The 19,482-nt window shown below is 44.6% G+C and overlaps 1 protein-coding gene across 1 annotated transcript in view; it reads right to left on the bottom strand.

The window, feature by feature from the left end:
- Nucleotides 1-5,195: 5,195 nt before the first annotated feature.
- LOC123751926 (protein O-mannosyl-transferase TMTC1) overlaps nt 5,196-19,482 on the bottom strand; it is a 29,552-nt gene continuing 15,265 nt past the window's right edge. The window contains exons 6-9 of the mRNA XM_069336925.1: nt 13,894-14,038; nt 6,495-6,755; nt 6,235-6,312; nt 5,196-5,379 (exon numbers count right to left, since the gene is read on the bottom strand). Of these exons, the coding sequence (XP_069193026.1) occupies nt 5,230-5,379; nt 6,235-6,312; nt 6,495-6,755; nt 13,894-14,038 (634 nt within the window). The 3' untranslated portion in view covers nt 5,196-5,229. The remainder of the gene's footprint in view (nt 5,380-6,234; nt 6,313-6,494; nt 6,756-13,893; nt 14,039-19,482) is intronic.

The following is a 19,482-nucleotide window of genomic DNA, read 5'->3' as shown; positions in this document are numbered from 1 at the left end:
CAATCTGTACGTGGGTGTGGGTATCTGGCTAATGATTGGCCGAAGTGGGTTTCCAGGCTTGTGCGTCTTGACATTTCCATACGCATATCCAGGTTTATATTCCCCAATGATCTTTGGCAGGTGGAGTCCGGATTTCTTGGCGTTCACAGTTTCGATCAGTTTGTTGACCTTTGCTTTTAATTCGGCTGTAGTGTCCTTCGTTACCCTTTGGAACTTAGTTTGGTCAGAGAGTATGATGTTCATTTTCGCCAGATATTCGTCTTTTTTAAGAATGACATATATTGCATGATAGCCGACAGAGTGTATCGTGATCCAGCCTGTACTCCTCTTGACATGCCAGAAAGTATTCTGAGGAAACTACTCCAAGCTTGTACTAAAGAGGCACCCTTCTTGAGCCCGGATGGGCACATGTATAAGCAAGTAGATGGGGTCGCCATGGGTTCTCCCCTAGGTGTCCTGTTTGCAAACTTCTACATGGGTACCATCGAGCAAAAAGTCTTAGTCGACATGAACTTGAAACCGGCCATATACTGCAGGTATGTTGACGACATTTTTACACAGGTACCTGATGTTAGACATCTGCAGGAGCTGAAGGAGGCATTTGAGCAGAGTTCCGTGCTGCGTTTCACTTACGAGACGGAAAAGGATGGGAAGCTGCCTTTTCTAGATGTAACAGTCATGGAAAAGGGCGGAGGTTTCCACACTGCAGTCTACACAAAGGAAACAAACATAGGAATGTGCCTAAATGCCAACAGCGACTGCCCTGACAGGTACAAGAGGAGTGTTGTTAACGCATACGTCGACCGTGCTCTCAGCCACAGCTCAGAATGGAAGCAAGTCGACGAAGAACTCTGTAGGGTAAGGCAGGTTCTAGTCAATAACGGCTTCTCCAATGGTTTCATCGAAGACATCATAAGAAGGAAAGTGAAAAGCCATGCAACCTCCGAAGAGACAACTAACACAACACCTATACCCCCTATTAGACTATTTTACAGGAACTTCTTTTCCACAGCTCATAAAACAGAGGAAAGGGTCCTGAAAGATATTGTTAATAGAAACGTTATCCCTACAGACAAAAATCAGAGGATACAACTGACGATTTACTATAAAACCAGAAAAACGGCCAGCCTACTCATGAGAAACTCTCCAGACACGAAACAGAACGCTTTAAAAGAGACTAACGTCGTCTATGCCTTCAAATGCCCACTTGGGGACTGTAAGCTCCAAAAAACCCAGTATATAGGCAAGACAACAACATCTCTTTCTAGGCGTTTAACGATGCATAAACAACAGGGCTCCATTAAGGAACATATAATCTCTTCCCATAACCAAACCATCGCCAGAGAAATCCTAGTAAACAACACAGAAATCATCGATAGATACAGCGATAGCAGGCGGCTTGACGTTTGCGAGGCACTACACATCAAGAAGTCAACACCAGCAATCAACAGCCAATTATTGCACAACTATATTCTACCCACCTCAAGACTCCGCTCCAATATAGAAGCATCAAGAAATATGGACCAATAGGCTTTCTACAAACACTTCTATTCAATACCCATTGTTTCTGTTCTGTCTTGTGTTGATACTTTTAATACCCTATTAATATCCTCTAGTGTTCTGTCTTGTGTTAATGCCACATCATCCTTCCCACCTCACTCAAATGTAATGCCACATCACCCTTCCCACCTCACTCAAATGTAGATATAAAATCAGGGAAACGCAAGTTCTAATCAGTTGTGTATTTGTGAAGTCTTTGAAAATGTAATAAGTTTTACGAAACGCGCCCGTGTCGCGTCAGACTAGAAATAAAAATGAATTTTGGAGAAGTGATTTTTTATTTACCTCCAACAGTGAAGCATAATGTACGAAAGATTGAGAAAATTCGTGTTAGAATTATTAATCTTACTTTTTCGGTCATATTTAATAATATATATATATATATATATGCGAACAAGCCTGAATGGTCCCCAGGACAATATGCAACTGAAAACTCACACCCCAGAAGTGACTCGAACCCATACTCCCAGGAGCCACGCAACTGGTATGTACAAGACGCCTTAATCCACTTGACCATCACGACCGGACAAAATGAGGTGATAGCCGAGGCTATTTGAACCACCCCACCGCCGGCACTCGGATAGTAATCTTGGGCATAGCATTTTACCAAATCACCTCATTCTTTGGGGCACACGTGAGGAACACAAATGCGAACAAGCCTGAATGGTCCCCAGGACAATATGCAACTGAAAACTCACACCCCAGAAGTGACTCGAACCCATACTCCCAGGAGCCACGCAACTGGTATGTACAAGACGCCTTAATCCACTTGACCATCACGACCGGACAAAATGAGGTGATAGCCGAGGCTATTTGAACCACCCCACCGCCGGCACTCGGATAGTAATCTTGGGCATAGCATTTTACCAAATCACCTCATTCTTTGGGGCACACGTGAGGAACACAAATGCGAACAAGCCTGAATGGTCCCCAGGACAATATGCAACTGAAAACTCACACCCCAGAAGTGACTCGAACCCATACTCCCAGGAGCCACGCAACTGGTATGTACAAGACGCCTTAATCCACTTGACCATCACGACCGGACAAAATGAGGTGATAGCCGAGGCTATTTGAACCACCCCACCGCCGGCACTCGGATAGTAATCTTGGGCATAGCATTTTACCAAATCACCTCATTCTTTGGGGCACACGTGAGGAACACAAATGCGAACAAGCCTGAATGGTCCCCAGGACAATATGCAACTGAAAACTCACACCCCAGAAGTGACTCGAACCCATACTCCCAGGAGCCACGCAACTGGTATGTACAAGACGCCTTAATCCACTTGACCATCACGACCGGACAAAATGAGGTGATAGCCGAGGCTATTTGAACCACCCCACCGCCGGCACTCGGAAAGTAATCTTGGGCATAGCACTCACACTTCTGGGGTGTGAGTTTTCAGTTGCATATTGTCCTGGGGACCATTCAGGCTTGTTCGCATTTGTGTTCCTCACGTGTGCCCCAAAGAATGAGGTGATTTGGTAAAATGCTATGCCCAAGATTACTATCCGAGTGCCGGCGGTGGGGTGGTTCAAATAGCCTCGGCTATCACCTCATTTTGTCCGGTCGTGATGGTCAAGTGGATTAAGGCGTCTTGTACATACCAGTTGCGTGGCTCCTGGGAGTATGGGTTCGAGTCACTTCTGGGGTGTGAGTTTTCAGTTGCATATTGTCCTGGGGACCATTCAGGCTTGTTCGCATTTGTGTTCCTCACGTGTGCCCCAAAGAATGAGGTGATTTGGTAAAATGCTATGCCCAAGATTACTATCCGAGTGCCGGCGGTGGGGTGGTTCAAATAGCCTCGGCTATCACCTCATTTTGTCCGGTCGTGATGGTCAAGTGGATTAAGGCGTCTTGTACATACCAGTTGCGTGGCTCCTGGGAGTATGGGTTCGAGTCACTTCTGGGGTGTGAGTTTTCAGTTGCATATTGTCCTGGGGACCATTCAGGCTTGTTCGCATTTGTGTTCCTCACGTGTGCCCCAAAGAATGAGGTGATTTGGTAAAATGCTATGCCCAAGATTACTATCCGAGTGCCGGCGGTGGGGTGGTTCAAATAGCCTCGGCTATCACCTCATTTTGTCCGGTCGTGATGGTCAAGTGGATTAAGGCGTCTTGTACATACCAGTTGCGTGGCTCCTGGGAGTATGGGTTCGAGTCACTTCTGGGGTGTGAGTTTTCAGTTATATATATATATATATATATATATATATATATATATATATATATATATATATATATAGTGTGTGTGTACAATATTATAGGCTTTAGCGTATATTAGGCCTAGGATGGTTAAGTTAGGATTAGCAACCTAAATACAAAACCTTTTCCAGTTTGTCCAAATTCAATAGTACCAAATTCTACATTGTGATAGTTTATGACGTCAAAATATGTACGAGGGTCCACAGCGTTACTATAAGTACTATCTAAGCAGGAGGACGGGCAGCCATCAGTGAGTCTAGGAACGATGCCACGAAAACCAACCTTTATCCTTCAATGGTACTTGGCTTCGTGTGGCTTCCAGGCTTGGTGTGGCTTATCAGGCTTCATGGGGCTTACCAGACTTTGTGGGGCTTACCAGGCTTGGTGTGGCTTACCAGGCTTGGTGTGGCTTACCAGGCTTGGTGTGGCTTACCAGGCTTGGTGTGGCTTACCAGGCTTGGTGTGGCTTACCAGGCTTGGTGTGGCTTACCAGGCTTGGTGTGGCTTACCAGGCTTGGTGGGGCTTAACAGGCTTGGTGGGCTTACCAGGCTTGGTGTGGCTTACCAGGCTTGGTGTGGCTTACCAGGCTTGGTGTGGCTTACCAGGCTTGGTGGGGCTTACCAGGCTTGGTGGGGCTTACCAGGCTTGGTGTGGCTTACCAGGCTTGGTGAGGCTTACCAGGCTTGGTTGGGCTTACCAGGCTTGGTGTGGCTTACCAGGCTTGGTGAGGCTTACCAGGCTTGGTGGGGCGTACCAGGCTTGGTGTGGCTTACCAGGTTCGGTGTGGCTTATCAGGCTTGGCGGGGCTTACCAGGCTTGGTGTGGCTTACCAGGTTCGGTGTGGCTTACCAGTCTCGGTGGGGCTTACCAGGCTTGGTGGGGCTTCGCCTGCGTTTACTGGGATTCTGCTAGGTTAGTTTTGACTCACCAGGGTCCGCTTGGCTTCGCCTTGGTTCACTGCGACTCACCAAGATGGGTAGGGGGGGCAGGTATCTCTCTTGAGGCAACAAAGCCCTTCTGTGTTAACCTTAGAATACTTTGCGGTGCCTGGACTACCTTCCATCTTTAAAGATAATTTGTGTTTCTTCGTCTTGAGAAGAACTAATGTTCCCGCCCTTCTGTTGGTCTCCTGGTGCGCGCTCTCGCCCAAATTTTCCCTTGTGATGGGTCGCATTTCTCACTACAACATTACATTATTTACTTCATGTACCTACAGCAAGTAAATACTTTACAGTATTATGTTATCCAATTAAGAACATTTCGGTTGGCTATGTTAGAACTAGAGCTTAGTTGGTCTCACATTCCCACACCTGTTGCCCGGATATAGCGGTAAAGAACAAAGGTGTAGCGAGTGTTGGGGAAATGATAAACAAATTCTGATCCGTTTCTATAAAAGTCAATTAATCTAAAATAGTGCTCAGAAAGGATTTGAGTGAGACCTTTGGGTCTTGGAATGTATATCAGGACTTGTTGAGGCAGTGGGGGATGCTGGCGGGTGCCTGGAGGTCTTGTGCCCGTCTCAGCTTCTCCATGTTCTCCAGCAGGAGGGTGTTGGAGGGCTCCTGCCCGTGCGCCGTCAGGTAGTGTCTCCAGGCGCGGGTGTAGTCGCCCTGGCGGGGGAAGAGAGAGAGGAGCAGCATTAGGATTTACGCTTGGAAAAGCTAATGATTTTTGTTTTCTCTGTTTTTTATAAGTGATGGTAGAGACGATGCCTACAACCTCACTGTGCGACGGAGGAGACTAGTGAAGGTAAGGAGCTCTTTATTGGTTTAGAAACCACAAACATGAGAATGATCTAGCCAGGTGCAGTGTAAGTAGTATTTACTAGATACACAAATGCTTAGTGTCTGGTTATTTAATAGTTGTAAGATTAATAATAATTTGATATCTTCATAATATTTATACTTTCTCTAATGCTTCTCAAGACGTACATAATTTACTCTCTTACAGCCTATACATTCCAAAATTTTTAATTGAAATTTAAGTTCATGACTGGAGCGTTGCCCAATAGCTTTGGAATTGATTAAATAGGGCGAGCCGTGACTAGTGTGTGCTAGTGATGGATGGGAGTGGCCTGGGGAGCCAGGCATCACTCTCGGTGCCTCAGTGGCTGAGAGTGTAAGGTGTTCCCCTTGGCGCCTTAACCCCAGCGCAGGTGAAGGTAAAGAACCCACAGTACAGTAAATGAACTCTTGAGAGAACCTTGAAGGTTCATCAGTTCGGCCATAAGTCATCATATCATCATATCACAAACAACTCCTTATACGGTGGCATAAAAGTAATAACCTGAGAAGTAGGTTTAATGAGGCATAGCATTACTAAAGCTTACTTTGAGTCACGTTAAACAGACTCTATACCACACCTTACTGCCAATATGGAGATATAAACAGTGTTAAGGGAGCCAGTGGTGGGAAGGAAGTTTGACATGAACATTATTACGAGTTGAAGAGGGAAGTGGAACAGACCTTAGCGTGGTAGAGGGCCCCCAGGTTGATGTGCGGGTGGGTGAGCGTCGGTTCCAACTCCACTGCTAGCAGGTAACTCTGCCAGAACATAATATAGTGTACATGTACCCTGGTGTAGTATTTCCTCCTGCAGTATGTGTCACTTCTTGACGTATTTCATTATTAACTTATTATTACCGTCGGATACCTTTATACAATTTTGGTAACTGTGAGAAACTGCTGCAGGGTCCTAATAATGCTCACGGTATGAAAGATCTTACCTGGGCGGCCTCATCTACGTTATGTCTGTCGTTGAGGAGGTCTCCATAGTGGGCGTGGAGACGGGCGCAGAGGTAGGGCGGCCTCGAGCAGTTGTGGGCGGCTTGTTGGGCGAGAGTGAAAGCGTCTTGGGTGCGGTTGGTGTGGGTGTAGAGGAGGGAGAGGTGGAAGAGCGCCTCCTGGTGGCCGGGGGACTGGTCGAGCACCTTCTGCAGCAGCTCTTCGCTCTCCAGGTAGCTCCTCTGCTGAAGCTTCACCCGCGCCTGCGTCAGGAGAGAGGAGGTAGCGAGAATCAGGGGCCAGATTCACGAAGCAGTTACGCAAGCACTTACGAACCTGTACATCTTTTCTCAATCTTTGGAGGTTTAGTTTATTATTATTAAACAGTTAATGAGCTCCGAAGCACCAGGAGGCTGTTTATAACAATAACAACAGTTGATTGGGAAGTTTTCATGCTTGTAAGCTGTTTAATAAATGTAACCAAAGATGTCAAAGATTGAGGAAAGATGTACACGTTCGTAAGTACTTGCGTAACTGCTTCGTGAATCTGGCCCCAGGATGACAAGCACTGGTCGCCATGCACCACCAAGGAGCTCACATCTACGTATAATCCGTCGGTAACTTTAGTTTAAAGTTTACGCGCCAGTATCCGCCTCTATGTTTTATTGTGTATAAACGCGAGACATTTATTTTGTCGGGAAACAGGCTCGGGGCCATAAAATTTGATGAGATTGACAGGTATGACGGCGAGTCAGGCCAAACGTGACCCCCTGTCAAGGCCACACGTGACCCCCTGTCAAGGCCACACGTGACCCCCTGTCAAGGCCACACGTGACCCCCTGTCAAGGCCACACGTGACCTCCTGTCAAGGCCACACGTGACCTCCGGTCAAGGCCACACGTAGCTTCCTGTCATAACTCACAAGCGGAGATGACAGAATTATGCCTCTGACTGAAGAAAAACACTTCTCGTAATATGACATATTTGTGTGACAGAATGTTTGTTTATATAGACGTGCTCACCTAGATGTGCTCACCTAGATGTGCTCACATGGATGTGCTCACATGGATGTGCTCACATGGATGTGCTCACATGGATGTGCTCACCTAGATGTGCTCACCTAGATGTGCTCACATGGATGTGCTCACATGGATGTGCTCCCCTAGATGTGCTCACATTGCTGTGCTCACCTAGATGTGCTCACCTAGATGTGCTCACCTGGATGTGCTCACATGGATGTGCTCACCTAGATGTGCTCACCTAGATGTGCTCACCTAAATGTGCTCACCTAAATGTGCTCACCTAAATGTGCTCACCTAAATGTGCTCACCTAGATGTGCTCACCTGGATGTGCTCACCTGGATGTGCTCACCTAGATGTGCTCACCTAGATGTGCTCACCTAGATGTGCTCACATGGATGTGCTCACCTAGATGTGCTCACATGGATGTGCTCACCTGGATGTGCTCACATGGATGTGCTCACCTAGATGTGCTCACATGGATGTGCTCACCTAGATGTGCTCACATGGATGTGCTCACATGGATGTGCTCACCTAGATGTGCTCACATGGATGTGCTCACCTAGATGTGCTCACCTAGATGTGCTCACCTAGATGTGCTCACATGGATGTGCTCACCTAGATGTGCTCACATAGATGTGCTCACCGAGATGTGCTCACCTAGATGTGCTCACATAGATGTGCTTACCGAGATGTGCTCACCTAGATGTGCTCACATAGATGTGCTTACCGAGATGTGCTCACCTAGATGTGCTCACATAGATGTGCTCACATGTATGTGCTCACATGGATGTGCTCACCTAGATGTGCTCACCTAGATGTGCTCACTTAGATGTGCTCACATAGATGTGCTCACATGGATGTGCTCACCTAGATGTGCTCAACTAGATGTGCTCACCTAGATGTGCTCACATGTATGTGCTCACATGGATGTGCTCACCTAGATGTGCTCACCTAGATGTGCTCACCTAGATGTGCTCACCTAGATGTGCTCACCTAGATGTGCTCACATAGATGTGCTAACCTAGATGTGCTCACATAGATGTGCTCACATGTATGTGCTCACATGGATGTGCTCACCTAGATGTGCTCACCTAGATGTGCTCAACTAGATGTGCTCACCTAGATGTGCTCACCTAGATGCGCTCACCTAGATGTGCTCACCTAGATGTGCTCACCTAGACGTGCTCACCTAGATGTGCTCACCTAGATGTGCTCACCTAGATGTGCTCACCTAGATGTGCTCACATAGATGTGCTCACCTAGATGTGCTCACCTAGATGTGCTCACCTAGATGTGCTCACATAGATGTGAACATATCATGGTGAACACAATCCTAACCCTCGTCCATTGAACATTGTTTTAGTTCAGTGCTTTGATTCAGTTGCACACGCATCCGTAGATAATTGAGTTAGATAAATACCGAACTTTGTGGCTAAATACAGGTGGGTACAAGACCATGGCAGAGTGCCATGGTGGGAGTGGCTGGTAGCCAATAGGAAGGCGTGTAGGCACCTGTTCCTATATACTCGGGAAGCGCCTGATTTCACAATTCGCAATCCGTGCGCGTTACCCGAGGCGCTCCGTGTTTACACAACATTTGCAAGATTTACAACCAATATTAAGCAAACGTTTAAGGTTTCCTTTGAAAATCTTTATTTTGGGAAGTTTAAATATTGTATGTTATTGGAGCTTGAAATACGATAGAGAAGTGTTCAGATTATTAACAAGAAAAACAAATTCAAGACCAGCCAGTTACGCGCTTAAAAATAGCATTTTTAATTATTAAACTTGCATTGAATGCATTCATAGTCTCTCGGTATTGAGTCTTCTTCAGAGAAAAACGCGAACTAATTTTTATTTAAAAAGGTTAATACCGTATTTGCTGGCGGATACGACGCACGTTTTTCAACCTTCTGACGAATATATTGTATTTACACCATTGTATTTGCAACGAATATATATATATTGTATTTACATGATCAAAAAAATCACACGTTCCCTCCAGCCAAACTCTCCACCTGAACATCACTTTTTAATAAATGTTTAAAACCTACTACATTTTATTTCCCATGAAACATTCTTGCAAAATGAGTTAATCTTACGCGCCGGCAGACACGATACTTCCCAGCTGGTTTTGAAAGCTGAAATTCTAGCCACAATTCAGGGGTGATGGTGGAGAAGGTCAGAGGTGGGTCTTTATACTCGCGGCAAGCTGACGCTCGCGGCGGGGTCACGCTCGCGGCGGGCTGACGCTCGCGGCGGGGTCACGCTCGCGGCGGGCTGACGCTCGCGGCGGGCTGACGCTCGCGGCGGGCTGACGCTCGCGGCGGGGTCACGCTTGCGGCGGGCTGACGCTCGCGGCAAGCTGACGCTCGCGGCGGGCTGACGCTCGCGGCGGGCTGACGCTCGCGGCAAGCTGACGCTCGCGGCGGGCTGACGCTCGCGGCAATGTTATACTCAAATTCTGTCAGTTGAAATGTAACCAATCACAGGCGAGTAGGCCTCTGACGTCATGCCAGACAGAGGAGCATCAGCGATGCTCCCAGCAGCCTCAGTTATCCTCACAGACTCAGAGTAGAAGGACCTCGGCTAGGCAGATATATACCTTGCTATCTCAGTCAATAAATATATACAGAAGCGACTACTGTGTCTACCTTCTACCCGAAAAAGGCAAACGAATACTGGTAGCAGCAGTGGGACCCAGAAATTTTTTCTGGAAACGAAAGTTCAAGTACCCAGCATCGCCTCGTGTTCCAGCCATAACCGCCGCCACCGCCACCGCCATAAGCCGCCATCCTGCCACCCACGCATCAAATATTGTGCCAGACCGGGGTCCTGCCATCAACCACTACTCCAGGCCAACGTTTCAGAAGTAAGGGTCAATATTTTCCTGTGAGAACGCTCATTCATCAGTGAGGAGGAAGGAAGCTTCCGCGCCAGCCATTTTTGAATCTCGCGCCACCACGTGGGAACCACCTGCACCCACCACCGCCGCCGCCCAAGCTGACAGTATCTAAGCTTTGTGAGTGTTCAAGCTACTGAAATCGTGGTCAGCCATCGTCGCAAGTATCAACTGATTATTGTGGGTGTTGTACAGTTATTCAAGAGGAATTGGTGAAAAAAAAGACTACAATTGTTTGACTAGTGTCGCCACCCTGCCTCCCTCTCAAGCTCACACACCTCGCCACCAGCCCCTGCTACATCGTTTTGTGTGAACTTCTCCTAGAAAATTGTATTCTCCACCGCCATCGTCGCAATATCGTCGTCTCCGAGTTTATCTTCGCGCTCCCAACATCAATTCCCAGCTTGGGGGTCTCCACGGAGCTTCGCGCCACCGCCGCCAGGAGCGCTACCATCACACCAGTTTGTAAACAAGCCCTCACATGGTCCTCTTCACACGTCTGGTCACCGTTTTTCGTTTTGGCCACTGTTATATTGCAAATCCTGCAGCCCTGAGTTAAGTAAATATGAGCTAAGATATCGTGTGCTATGAATTAATGAGGTTTAACGTAAATATATCCAAAATATCTTATGAATTAATCTTTCAGTGACTTGTTAAATATTGGAGCCGGTTTAGTACTCCAGAGGCCCACAGTTTCTCTGAGACATTTCAATATTCCCTGCATATGATTCCATTATTCATTGTTACTAGTGTCATTAGTGAATTCAAAGGTGAGAGAAGTAAGAAATAATTGTTTCTAGCAGTTTATTTTGCATAATAGAAATTTGTTTTTGAGATTTCCATAGACAATAGAACATAGAAATTTTTTTTTATATTTCTCCAGACCTAACTTGAAATTTATCCTTTAAGCATTTTATTTTAAATTTTTACCATAGCAGTTATATACATTCCTGTGTCCAGTTTATGTGCTACATACATATTTCTTGCATTGCCACTTGTTGTGTTGAATCTTTTTAATGAAATTTTGCAATTGCACTTCCAGTTTTTATATTCTCAATTGCTGTGCTTAGTCTGGTTTAATCAAAGCATTGTTACCATGATTTTCACCTATTATGATGAATTTTTTCTTTTTGGTGCATATATGCCGAGTTGTTAGTATTACGCACACCTGATCTTCTTTCAATGTTTTATTATGCAAATTTCACATGTAAGCCATTATTGTATGCCACCGAGGTCCTTTCAGTATCATTGTAACTATATAGCTAGCCAGAGCTTGTCGACAAGGGACGTCGACTTGGTAGCGTGTCCGAGCGGTGTTATACTCAAATTCTGTCAGTTGAAATGTAACCAATCACAGGCGAGTAGGCCTCTGACGTCATGCCAGACAGAGGAGCATCAGCGATGCTCCCAGCAGCCTCAGTTATCCTCACAGACTCAGAGTAGAAGGACCTCGGCTAGGCAGATATATACCTTGCTATCTCAGTCAATAAATATATACAGAAGCGACTACTGTGTCTACCTTCTACCCGAAAAAGGCAAACGAATAGCAAGCTGACTCTCGCGGCGGGCTGACGCTCGCGGCAGGGTCACGCTCGCGGCGGGCTGACGCTCGCGGCGGGGTCACGCTCGCGGCGGGGTCACGCTCGCGGCGGGCTGACGCTCGCGGCGGGGTCACGCTCGCGGCGGGCTGACGCTCCCGGTGTCGGAAAATCCGACAGCATTTAATATAACATACAGGCAGATAATATTGCTGCCATTGTATACACAAGTTAACCATAGAAAACGTAACTTGTAGTGGAATTACCGTCTATAGAAAACGGGATATCATCACCACATACTATTTTAAATTCTTCACCTATTATGGTGGGAATTATTCTTAAATACATTAGTCTTTGGACTTTACCATCATAAAACATCTCATATAAATTAACTTAATTATCAATATTAAAGTAGAGTAAATGTGACCCTTCTATCACTTATTGACATCTGGACAATGTAGGCCAGGCGTCAGTGAGGAAGGAGGGGCAGCCATTGTTATTGTCACCTCCGAGACGTGTGGAGCAAATTCGGCTCCTATCATATCTGGACAATGTCGGCCAGTAGCGTCAATAGTATGGAGTGTTAGACATTGCCATTGTTTATACTAGACCAGAGGCTCACAGGAGCAAATACGGCCCCTGTTAATTTTACTTGGACGTAGTGTTATGGAAACCAAAGGTGTACCATCTTCAACACGCTGTCAACAAATCAAGTTAAGTGTTCTTTCCGAAACCCATTATCTATCATTAGTGGCCATTAATGTCATTGGGTAGGGTTAATCGGTTAGAGCACGAGATAGCCTCAAACTAAAGGTAATTAAGCCAGGTCTTTATTGTTCCATGTACAGTATTTTCTCTGATATACCTGTCATATATAGGTATCTGGCTTTACAGCTAGCGCCCTTTTGACAGGTCAAGACGAGGAAGTATCTTTTGTGCATCAGTTACCAGGGTGATGGAAGCTACCTCAAAGAGGGAAAATGTGGAGTCTACACCCTAGTTATACCTGGTGGACTAACCTGCTGTACAATAAGATAAGGAACCCTTTCAATGTATGTAGTCTAATACTGTAGTTTGATAGGCTGCATATATATAAATTAAATTTATATAAACCCCCCTAATGTGTAGAGGATCGATATGTGAGATTATGAGATTATTGCAGAAATACAGTCCACTTATCATTATACAAATTGCTATCGAAGTATACGAATTAACGTAAATATAAATTCATATAATTTAAATAAATATAAATCTCACAGGTCGGTTCCACACCCGGCGGGGTCACGCTCGCGGCGGGCTCAGGCTCGCGGCGGGCTCAGGCTCGCGGTGGGCTGACGCTCGCGGCGGGCTCGTGGCGGGCTCACGCTCGCTGGAATTACACGGTCGTTGTGAGTCATGCTTGGTGGGAATTGCTTTCATTTTGACCAAATATGACGTCTAAAGAATTCACTAAGGTTAAGCGTAACACGAATATGCTATCACGTGAGAGTGGACACGAAAATGAAAGAGAGAAGCAGAGACAAAGAGACACACACACGCACGCGCGCACACACACACACACACGCGCGCGCATACACACACGCGCGCACACACACACACACACACACACACACGCGCGCGCACACGCACGCACTTTTTTTCCCCCGGCCTAGGCGTAAACAGATGGGCAGAGTTTCTTTCACCCTGGTGCCCCCGTTCCCTTAGCGGTAAATAGGTACCTGGCAATTAGACAGCTGCTACGGGCCGCTTCCTCTGTGTGTGTGTGTGTGTGTGTGTGAATGTGTAAGAGAGAAATATATGTAATAGACATAATAGAGGAAAATATATTGGTAAGAAAAGCGGGGTTCAAGACCTAATAGCTCGATTCTGCAGGCACAAATAGTAAATACAAATCTAAACAACACACCAGTGGGTGAAGCAGAAGACGGGTTAACTCACCAGGTACACGGTGGAGGAGAGCATGTGGGGATGGCGGGTGAGGACGCTGGTGAAGGTAGATTCCGCCTCCTCCAGGCGACCAGTGTTGAGATACAGCTTCCCTAGACTCTCCCCGATCTCCGCCTCCCAGGCCACCGCCAGCGCCCTGTACAAGGCCCCACCATCATAAATCATCATCCAGGGGTGAGAGAAAGGTAGAGACTGGTAGTGTGGGAGGTGGTAGTAGTAGTGGTGGTATTGTGGAGATCAGCAGTAGCTGCTCTGCTAGTTATTCTTTGGCGATTATGGTTGTGAGATGAAGGTATGCGGACTTTGAACGTGTTGTCTGATTGACTGCGGGTTGGAGGTAAGTCTGTTTCTCTGTGAACGATTGAGAGAGATTGAGGGAGAAGAGGCGGAGACAGACATGTCTTTCCAGGATGGGGGACAGACATGAGAGGCAGGGTCATCTCCCTAACATTTAAATGGAACAGTGAATAGGAAAGAACTTGACCCTGTCCCAATAGTTTGTATCTCCCTTTCTCCTTTCCCTACAGTCTGTATCTCCCTACCTCCCTTCCCTACAGTCTGTATCTCCCTACCTCCCTTCCCTACAATCTGTATCTCCCTCCCTTACCTATAGCCTGCATTTCCTTCTCTTCCTTCTGATGGGATGTATCATTGTCTAAACACAATGTTCACTGTTCAAGAATGGCTTCCATGTAAGTTTGTGTTCAGTGTTACGTAAGGAACTGAGGTCATTAATGTGGAGACGTGTTTTCAGGCTAAGCAAGTTTCCCTGGCGTGGCCCCCGGCATAAATTGAAAAGAGAAATGATTTGTTAATTGCTTGAAGGTAATTATTAATAGTTAATTATTAATGATTATTAATTATTAAATATTAATAATTATTAATAATTAATGAAGTAATTATAAGAAGGTAAAAAAAATATTAGTCAAAATATTAACCCAACCTGCACGTATGAAGCGACTATGTTTTGAAGTGTCTTGGAGACGAATAAACGAATAAGTGTTCGTATCATATGTGTGGGTTGGGATTTTTTTCTTAATTTCTCGTTTTAATGTATTGATTCATATATATATTAGTATATTTTGGTAGCAGTCTTTCCTGTAGACATATATTATTAAATATGACCAAAAAAGTAAGATTAATAATTCTAACACAAATTTTCTCGATCTTTCGTACATTTCTTTTCACTGATGGTGGTAATTCAAAAATCAATTCTCCAAAATTCATTTTTATTTCTAGTCTGATGCGACACTTGAGCGCGTTTCGTAAAGCTTATTACATTTTCAAAGACTTTAGTTTCCACATACACAACTGAATAGAACTTACACATCTCCGATTTATTTATATCTACATTTGAGTGAGGTGGATGGGGTGAGGTGGTATTAATAGGGTATTAATTTCATCAACATAAGACAGAACACGAAACAATGGGTATTGAATGGAAGTGATTGTAGAAAGCCTATTGGTCCATATTTCTTGATGCTTCTATATTGGAGCGGAGTCTTGAGGTGGGTAGAATATAGTTGTGTATTAATTGGCTGTTGATTGCTGGTTTTGACTTTTTAATGTGTAGTGCCTCGCAAACGTCAAGCCGCCTGTTATCGCTGTATCTATCGATGATTTCTGTGTTGTTTACTAGGATTTCTCTGGCGATGGTTTGGTTGTGGGAAGAGATTATATGTTCCTTAATGGAGCCCTGTTGCTTATGCATCGTTAAACGCCTAGAAAGAGATGTTGTTGTCTTGCCTGTATACTGGGTTTTTTGAAGCTTACAGTCCCTAAGAGGGAATTTGAAGGCATAGACGACGTTGGTCTCTTTTAAAGCATTCTGCTTTGTGTCTGGAGAGTTTCTCATGAGTAGGCTGGCCGTTTTTCTGGTTTTATAGTAAATCGTCAGTTGTATCCTCTGATTTTTGTCTGTAGGGATAATGTTTCTATTAACAATATCTTTCAGGACCCTTTCCTCCGTTTTATGAGCTGTGGAAAAGAAGTTCCTGTAAAATAGTCTAATAGGGGGTATAGGTGTTGTGTTAGTTGTCTCTTCAGAGGTTGCATGGCGTTTCACTTTCCTTCTTATGATGTCTTCGACGAAACCATTGGAGAAGCCGTTGTTGACTAGGACCTGCCTTACCCTACAGAGTTCTTCGTCGACTTGCTTCCATTCTGAGCTGTGGCTGAGAGCACGGTCGACATATGCGTTAACAACACTCCTCTTGTACCTGTCTGGGCAGTCGCTGTTGGCATTTAGGCACATTCCTATGTTCGTTTCCTTAGTGTAGACTGCAGTGTGGAAACCTCCGCTCTTTTCCATGACTGTTACATCTAGAAAGAGCAGCTTCCCATCCTTTTCCATCTCGTAAGTGAAACGCAGCACGGAACTCTGCTCAAACGCCTCCTTCAGCTCCTGCAGATGTCTGACATCAGGTACCTGTGTAAAAATGTCGTCAACATACCTGCAGTATATGGCTGGTTTCAAGTTCATGTCGACTAAGACTTTTTGCTCGATGGTACCCATGTAGAAGTTTGCAAACAGGACACCTAGGGGAGAACCCATGGCGACCCCATCTACTTGCTTATACATGTGCCCATCCGGGCTCAAGAAGGGTGCCTCTTTAGTACAAGCTTGGAGTAGTTTCCTTAGAATATTTTCTGGTATGTCAAGAGGAGTACAGGCTGGATCACGATACACTCTGTCGGCTATCATCCCGATTGTCTCGTCCACAGGTACGTTGGTGAACAGTGATTCTACGTCCAACGAGGCTCTTATCCCTGTGGCCCATGTGCCCTGCAGTAAGTCAACAAATTCCTTTGGAGACTTCAGGCTGAAGGCGCAAGGGACATAAGGAGTCAGCAGGCCGTTAAGTCGCTTCGCTAGTCTGTACGTGGGTGTGGGTATCTGGCTAATGATTGGCCGAAGTGGGTTTCCAGGCTTGTGTGTCTTGACATTTCCATACGCATATCCAGGTTTATATTCCCCAATAATCTAGGGCAGGTGGAGTCCGGATTTCTTGGCGTTCACAGTTTCGATCAGTTTGTTGACCTTTGCTTTCAATTCGGCTGTAGTGTCCTTCGTTACCCTTTGGAATTTAGTTTGGTCAGAGAGTATGAGGTTCATTTTCGCCAGACATTCGTCTTTTTTAAGAATGACGTATATTGGCGACTTGTCGCCTCTCCTGACAACTATCTCCTTGTTCTCACGAAGGCTTTTAGCTGCCGCTTTGAGCTCGGGGGACAGTATGGTGCTACTGTAATTGCCTCGATTCTTTCCTCCTTCCGCAATAAGTTCTGCTTGTAAGGTATCTTTGGTAGTGACCTTCTTTTGTGTCTCGAGGCATCTCCTATCTTAAACACAAAGATTAATCCAGCGTAATTGGCCTGTTATGTTGGACATTGTCTTCTGTGTTGGCATCGATATGTTCTTGTCTTGTCCTTACTCTCATGGTGGGTAGAGTAAATAGTTCCGTGATTTGGGTGTTCATGGTAGGTCGCTCTATTCTTATGTGAATTGCCTCAAGAATTTGTAATCTTCTTGAATCTTGGGTTTTGTCTATTATGCAAGTATTCTTGTTCAACATTTCTCTTGTTAGAGTAATGTCATGGGCTTGTCTCATGTGATTCCTAGGGGCACCAGATTGAAGATGGCATGTCAAACGCCTCGTCAGCTTGGTCGACGTCATACCTATGTACTTACATTGAAGGTTACATCCTTCGTGGGGGCAAGTGTACATGTATACAACGCTTGACTGCTGTAGAGGGTTCTCCGTCGGCTTCGGGCTGTTTTTGATAAGGAGTTCGGAAGTCTTCTTGGTTTTGTAGAATATTATCAGGTTTGTTTTGGTTAGGAGTAGTGCTTTTTACTCCTTTACGGATTATTTCTTTCATTATTCTTTCCTCTTTTATATGTTCACTGTGCATGGTTGATTTGTAATATAATTTTATTGGGGGTGTTGTGGTTTCTGTTCTAGGTTCTGAATTATACCAACGGTCCAAGTGTCTTCTTATAGCAGCGTTTATTTCCGCGTTGCTATATCCGTTGTTCACCAATACCTGAGTTACTCTTTCAAACTCTCTACTCACGTTGCTCCATTCAGAGCAGTGGGTAAGCGCTCGACGAATATAAGCATTGAGAACACTGGCTTTGTATCTTTGGGGGCACTCACTTTTACCGTTCAGGCATAATCCTATGTTGGTGGGCTTGGTATATACGTTGGTGCTTAAAGAGGTTCCTGTTTTTGTTATTAGTACATCCAAGAATGGCAGACTGTTATTTTCACTATTTTCATGTGTAAATCGGAGTACTGACTCTCTCTCTAGGTGTCTTTTTAGGTCAAATAGTTCATCTGAGTCTTTTACTATTACGAATATGTCATCTGCATAACGGCAGTATACAGTTGGTTTTTGTCTGCTACTGAAGACCCTGTCTTCGATGGTTCCCATATAAAAATTAGCAAATAAAACTCCTAAGGGGGAGCCCATTGCTACTCCGTCTATTTGTAAATACATGTCTCCTTGTGGACTGATGAAAGGGGCTTCCTTTGTACATGCTTCGAGAAGACTTTTCAAGTGTGGCTCAGGTATGTCTAATTTGGGGGTGCTCTCGTCTTTGTATACTCTGTCCAGTATCATTCCTATGGTTGTGTCGACTGGGACGTTGGTAAAAAGGGATTCAACGTCCAGGGAAGCGATGATTCCATCGGGCTGGGTAGATTTGATCAATTCTAGGAAATCTGCTGATGATTGTAGACTAAACTTACTTGGAGTGTATGGAGTTAGGAGTTCATTGAGTTTCTTTGCCAGGTGATAAGTTGGGGTTGGTATTTGGCTGATTATAGGGCGTAGTGGGTTACCTGGTTTATGCGTCTTAACATTGCCGTAGGCATATCCTAAGCCATAGTCGCCTTGAAGTTTATTGAAATGCACACTACCTTTCTTCGCGTTGATTGCTGTAATTGTTTTGTTTACTTTCCGCTTAAGGTCTTCTACGGGATTCCTCGTGATTCGTTGAAATTTGGAGTCGTCACTTAGGATGTCGCTAATTTTGTTCATGTATTCATGGGTAGGAATCAATACATATGCTGCTGTTTTGTCGGCTTTTCTTATTGTTACGTCTTTCAGATTTTTTAGTTGTTTCGCTGCTTCTTTGAGTCGTGGGGTTAAGATTGTAGATGAATATGTTCCTCGTTTTTTCCCTGCTTCTGCAAGTAGTTCAGCTTGAAGTGTGTCAGTGGTGATGACTTTTTTGTTGTCTTCTAGCTTATGGATATCGTCCAGAAGCATTTCGATTTCCAGGCGTTTTTGATGCATCTTTGGTTTAGATAATATATATATATATATATATATATATATATATATATATATATATATATATATATATATATATATATATATATATATATATATATTATATATATATATATATATATATATATATATATATATATATATATATATATATATATATTATATATATATATATATATATATATATATATATATATATATATATATATATATATATATATATATATATAGAATATATATATATTTTAGACCTACTATAGCTCACTAAAAGTAATACTG

This window comes from Procambarus clarkii, chromosome 4, assembly GCF_040958095.1.
Source record: "Procambarus clarkii isolate CNS0578487 chromosome 4, FALCON_Pclarkii_2.0, whole genome shotgun sequence".
In the NCBI taxonomy this organism is placed as follows: domain Eukaryota; kingdom Metazoa; phylum Arthropoda; class Malacostraca; order Decapoda; family Cambaridae; genus Procambarus; species Procambarus clarkii.
The sequence above is the reverse complement of the archived record's forward strand: the minus strand, read 5'-3'. Positions and strand labels throughout refer to the sequence as shown.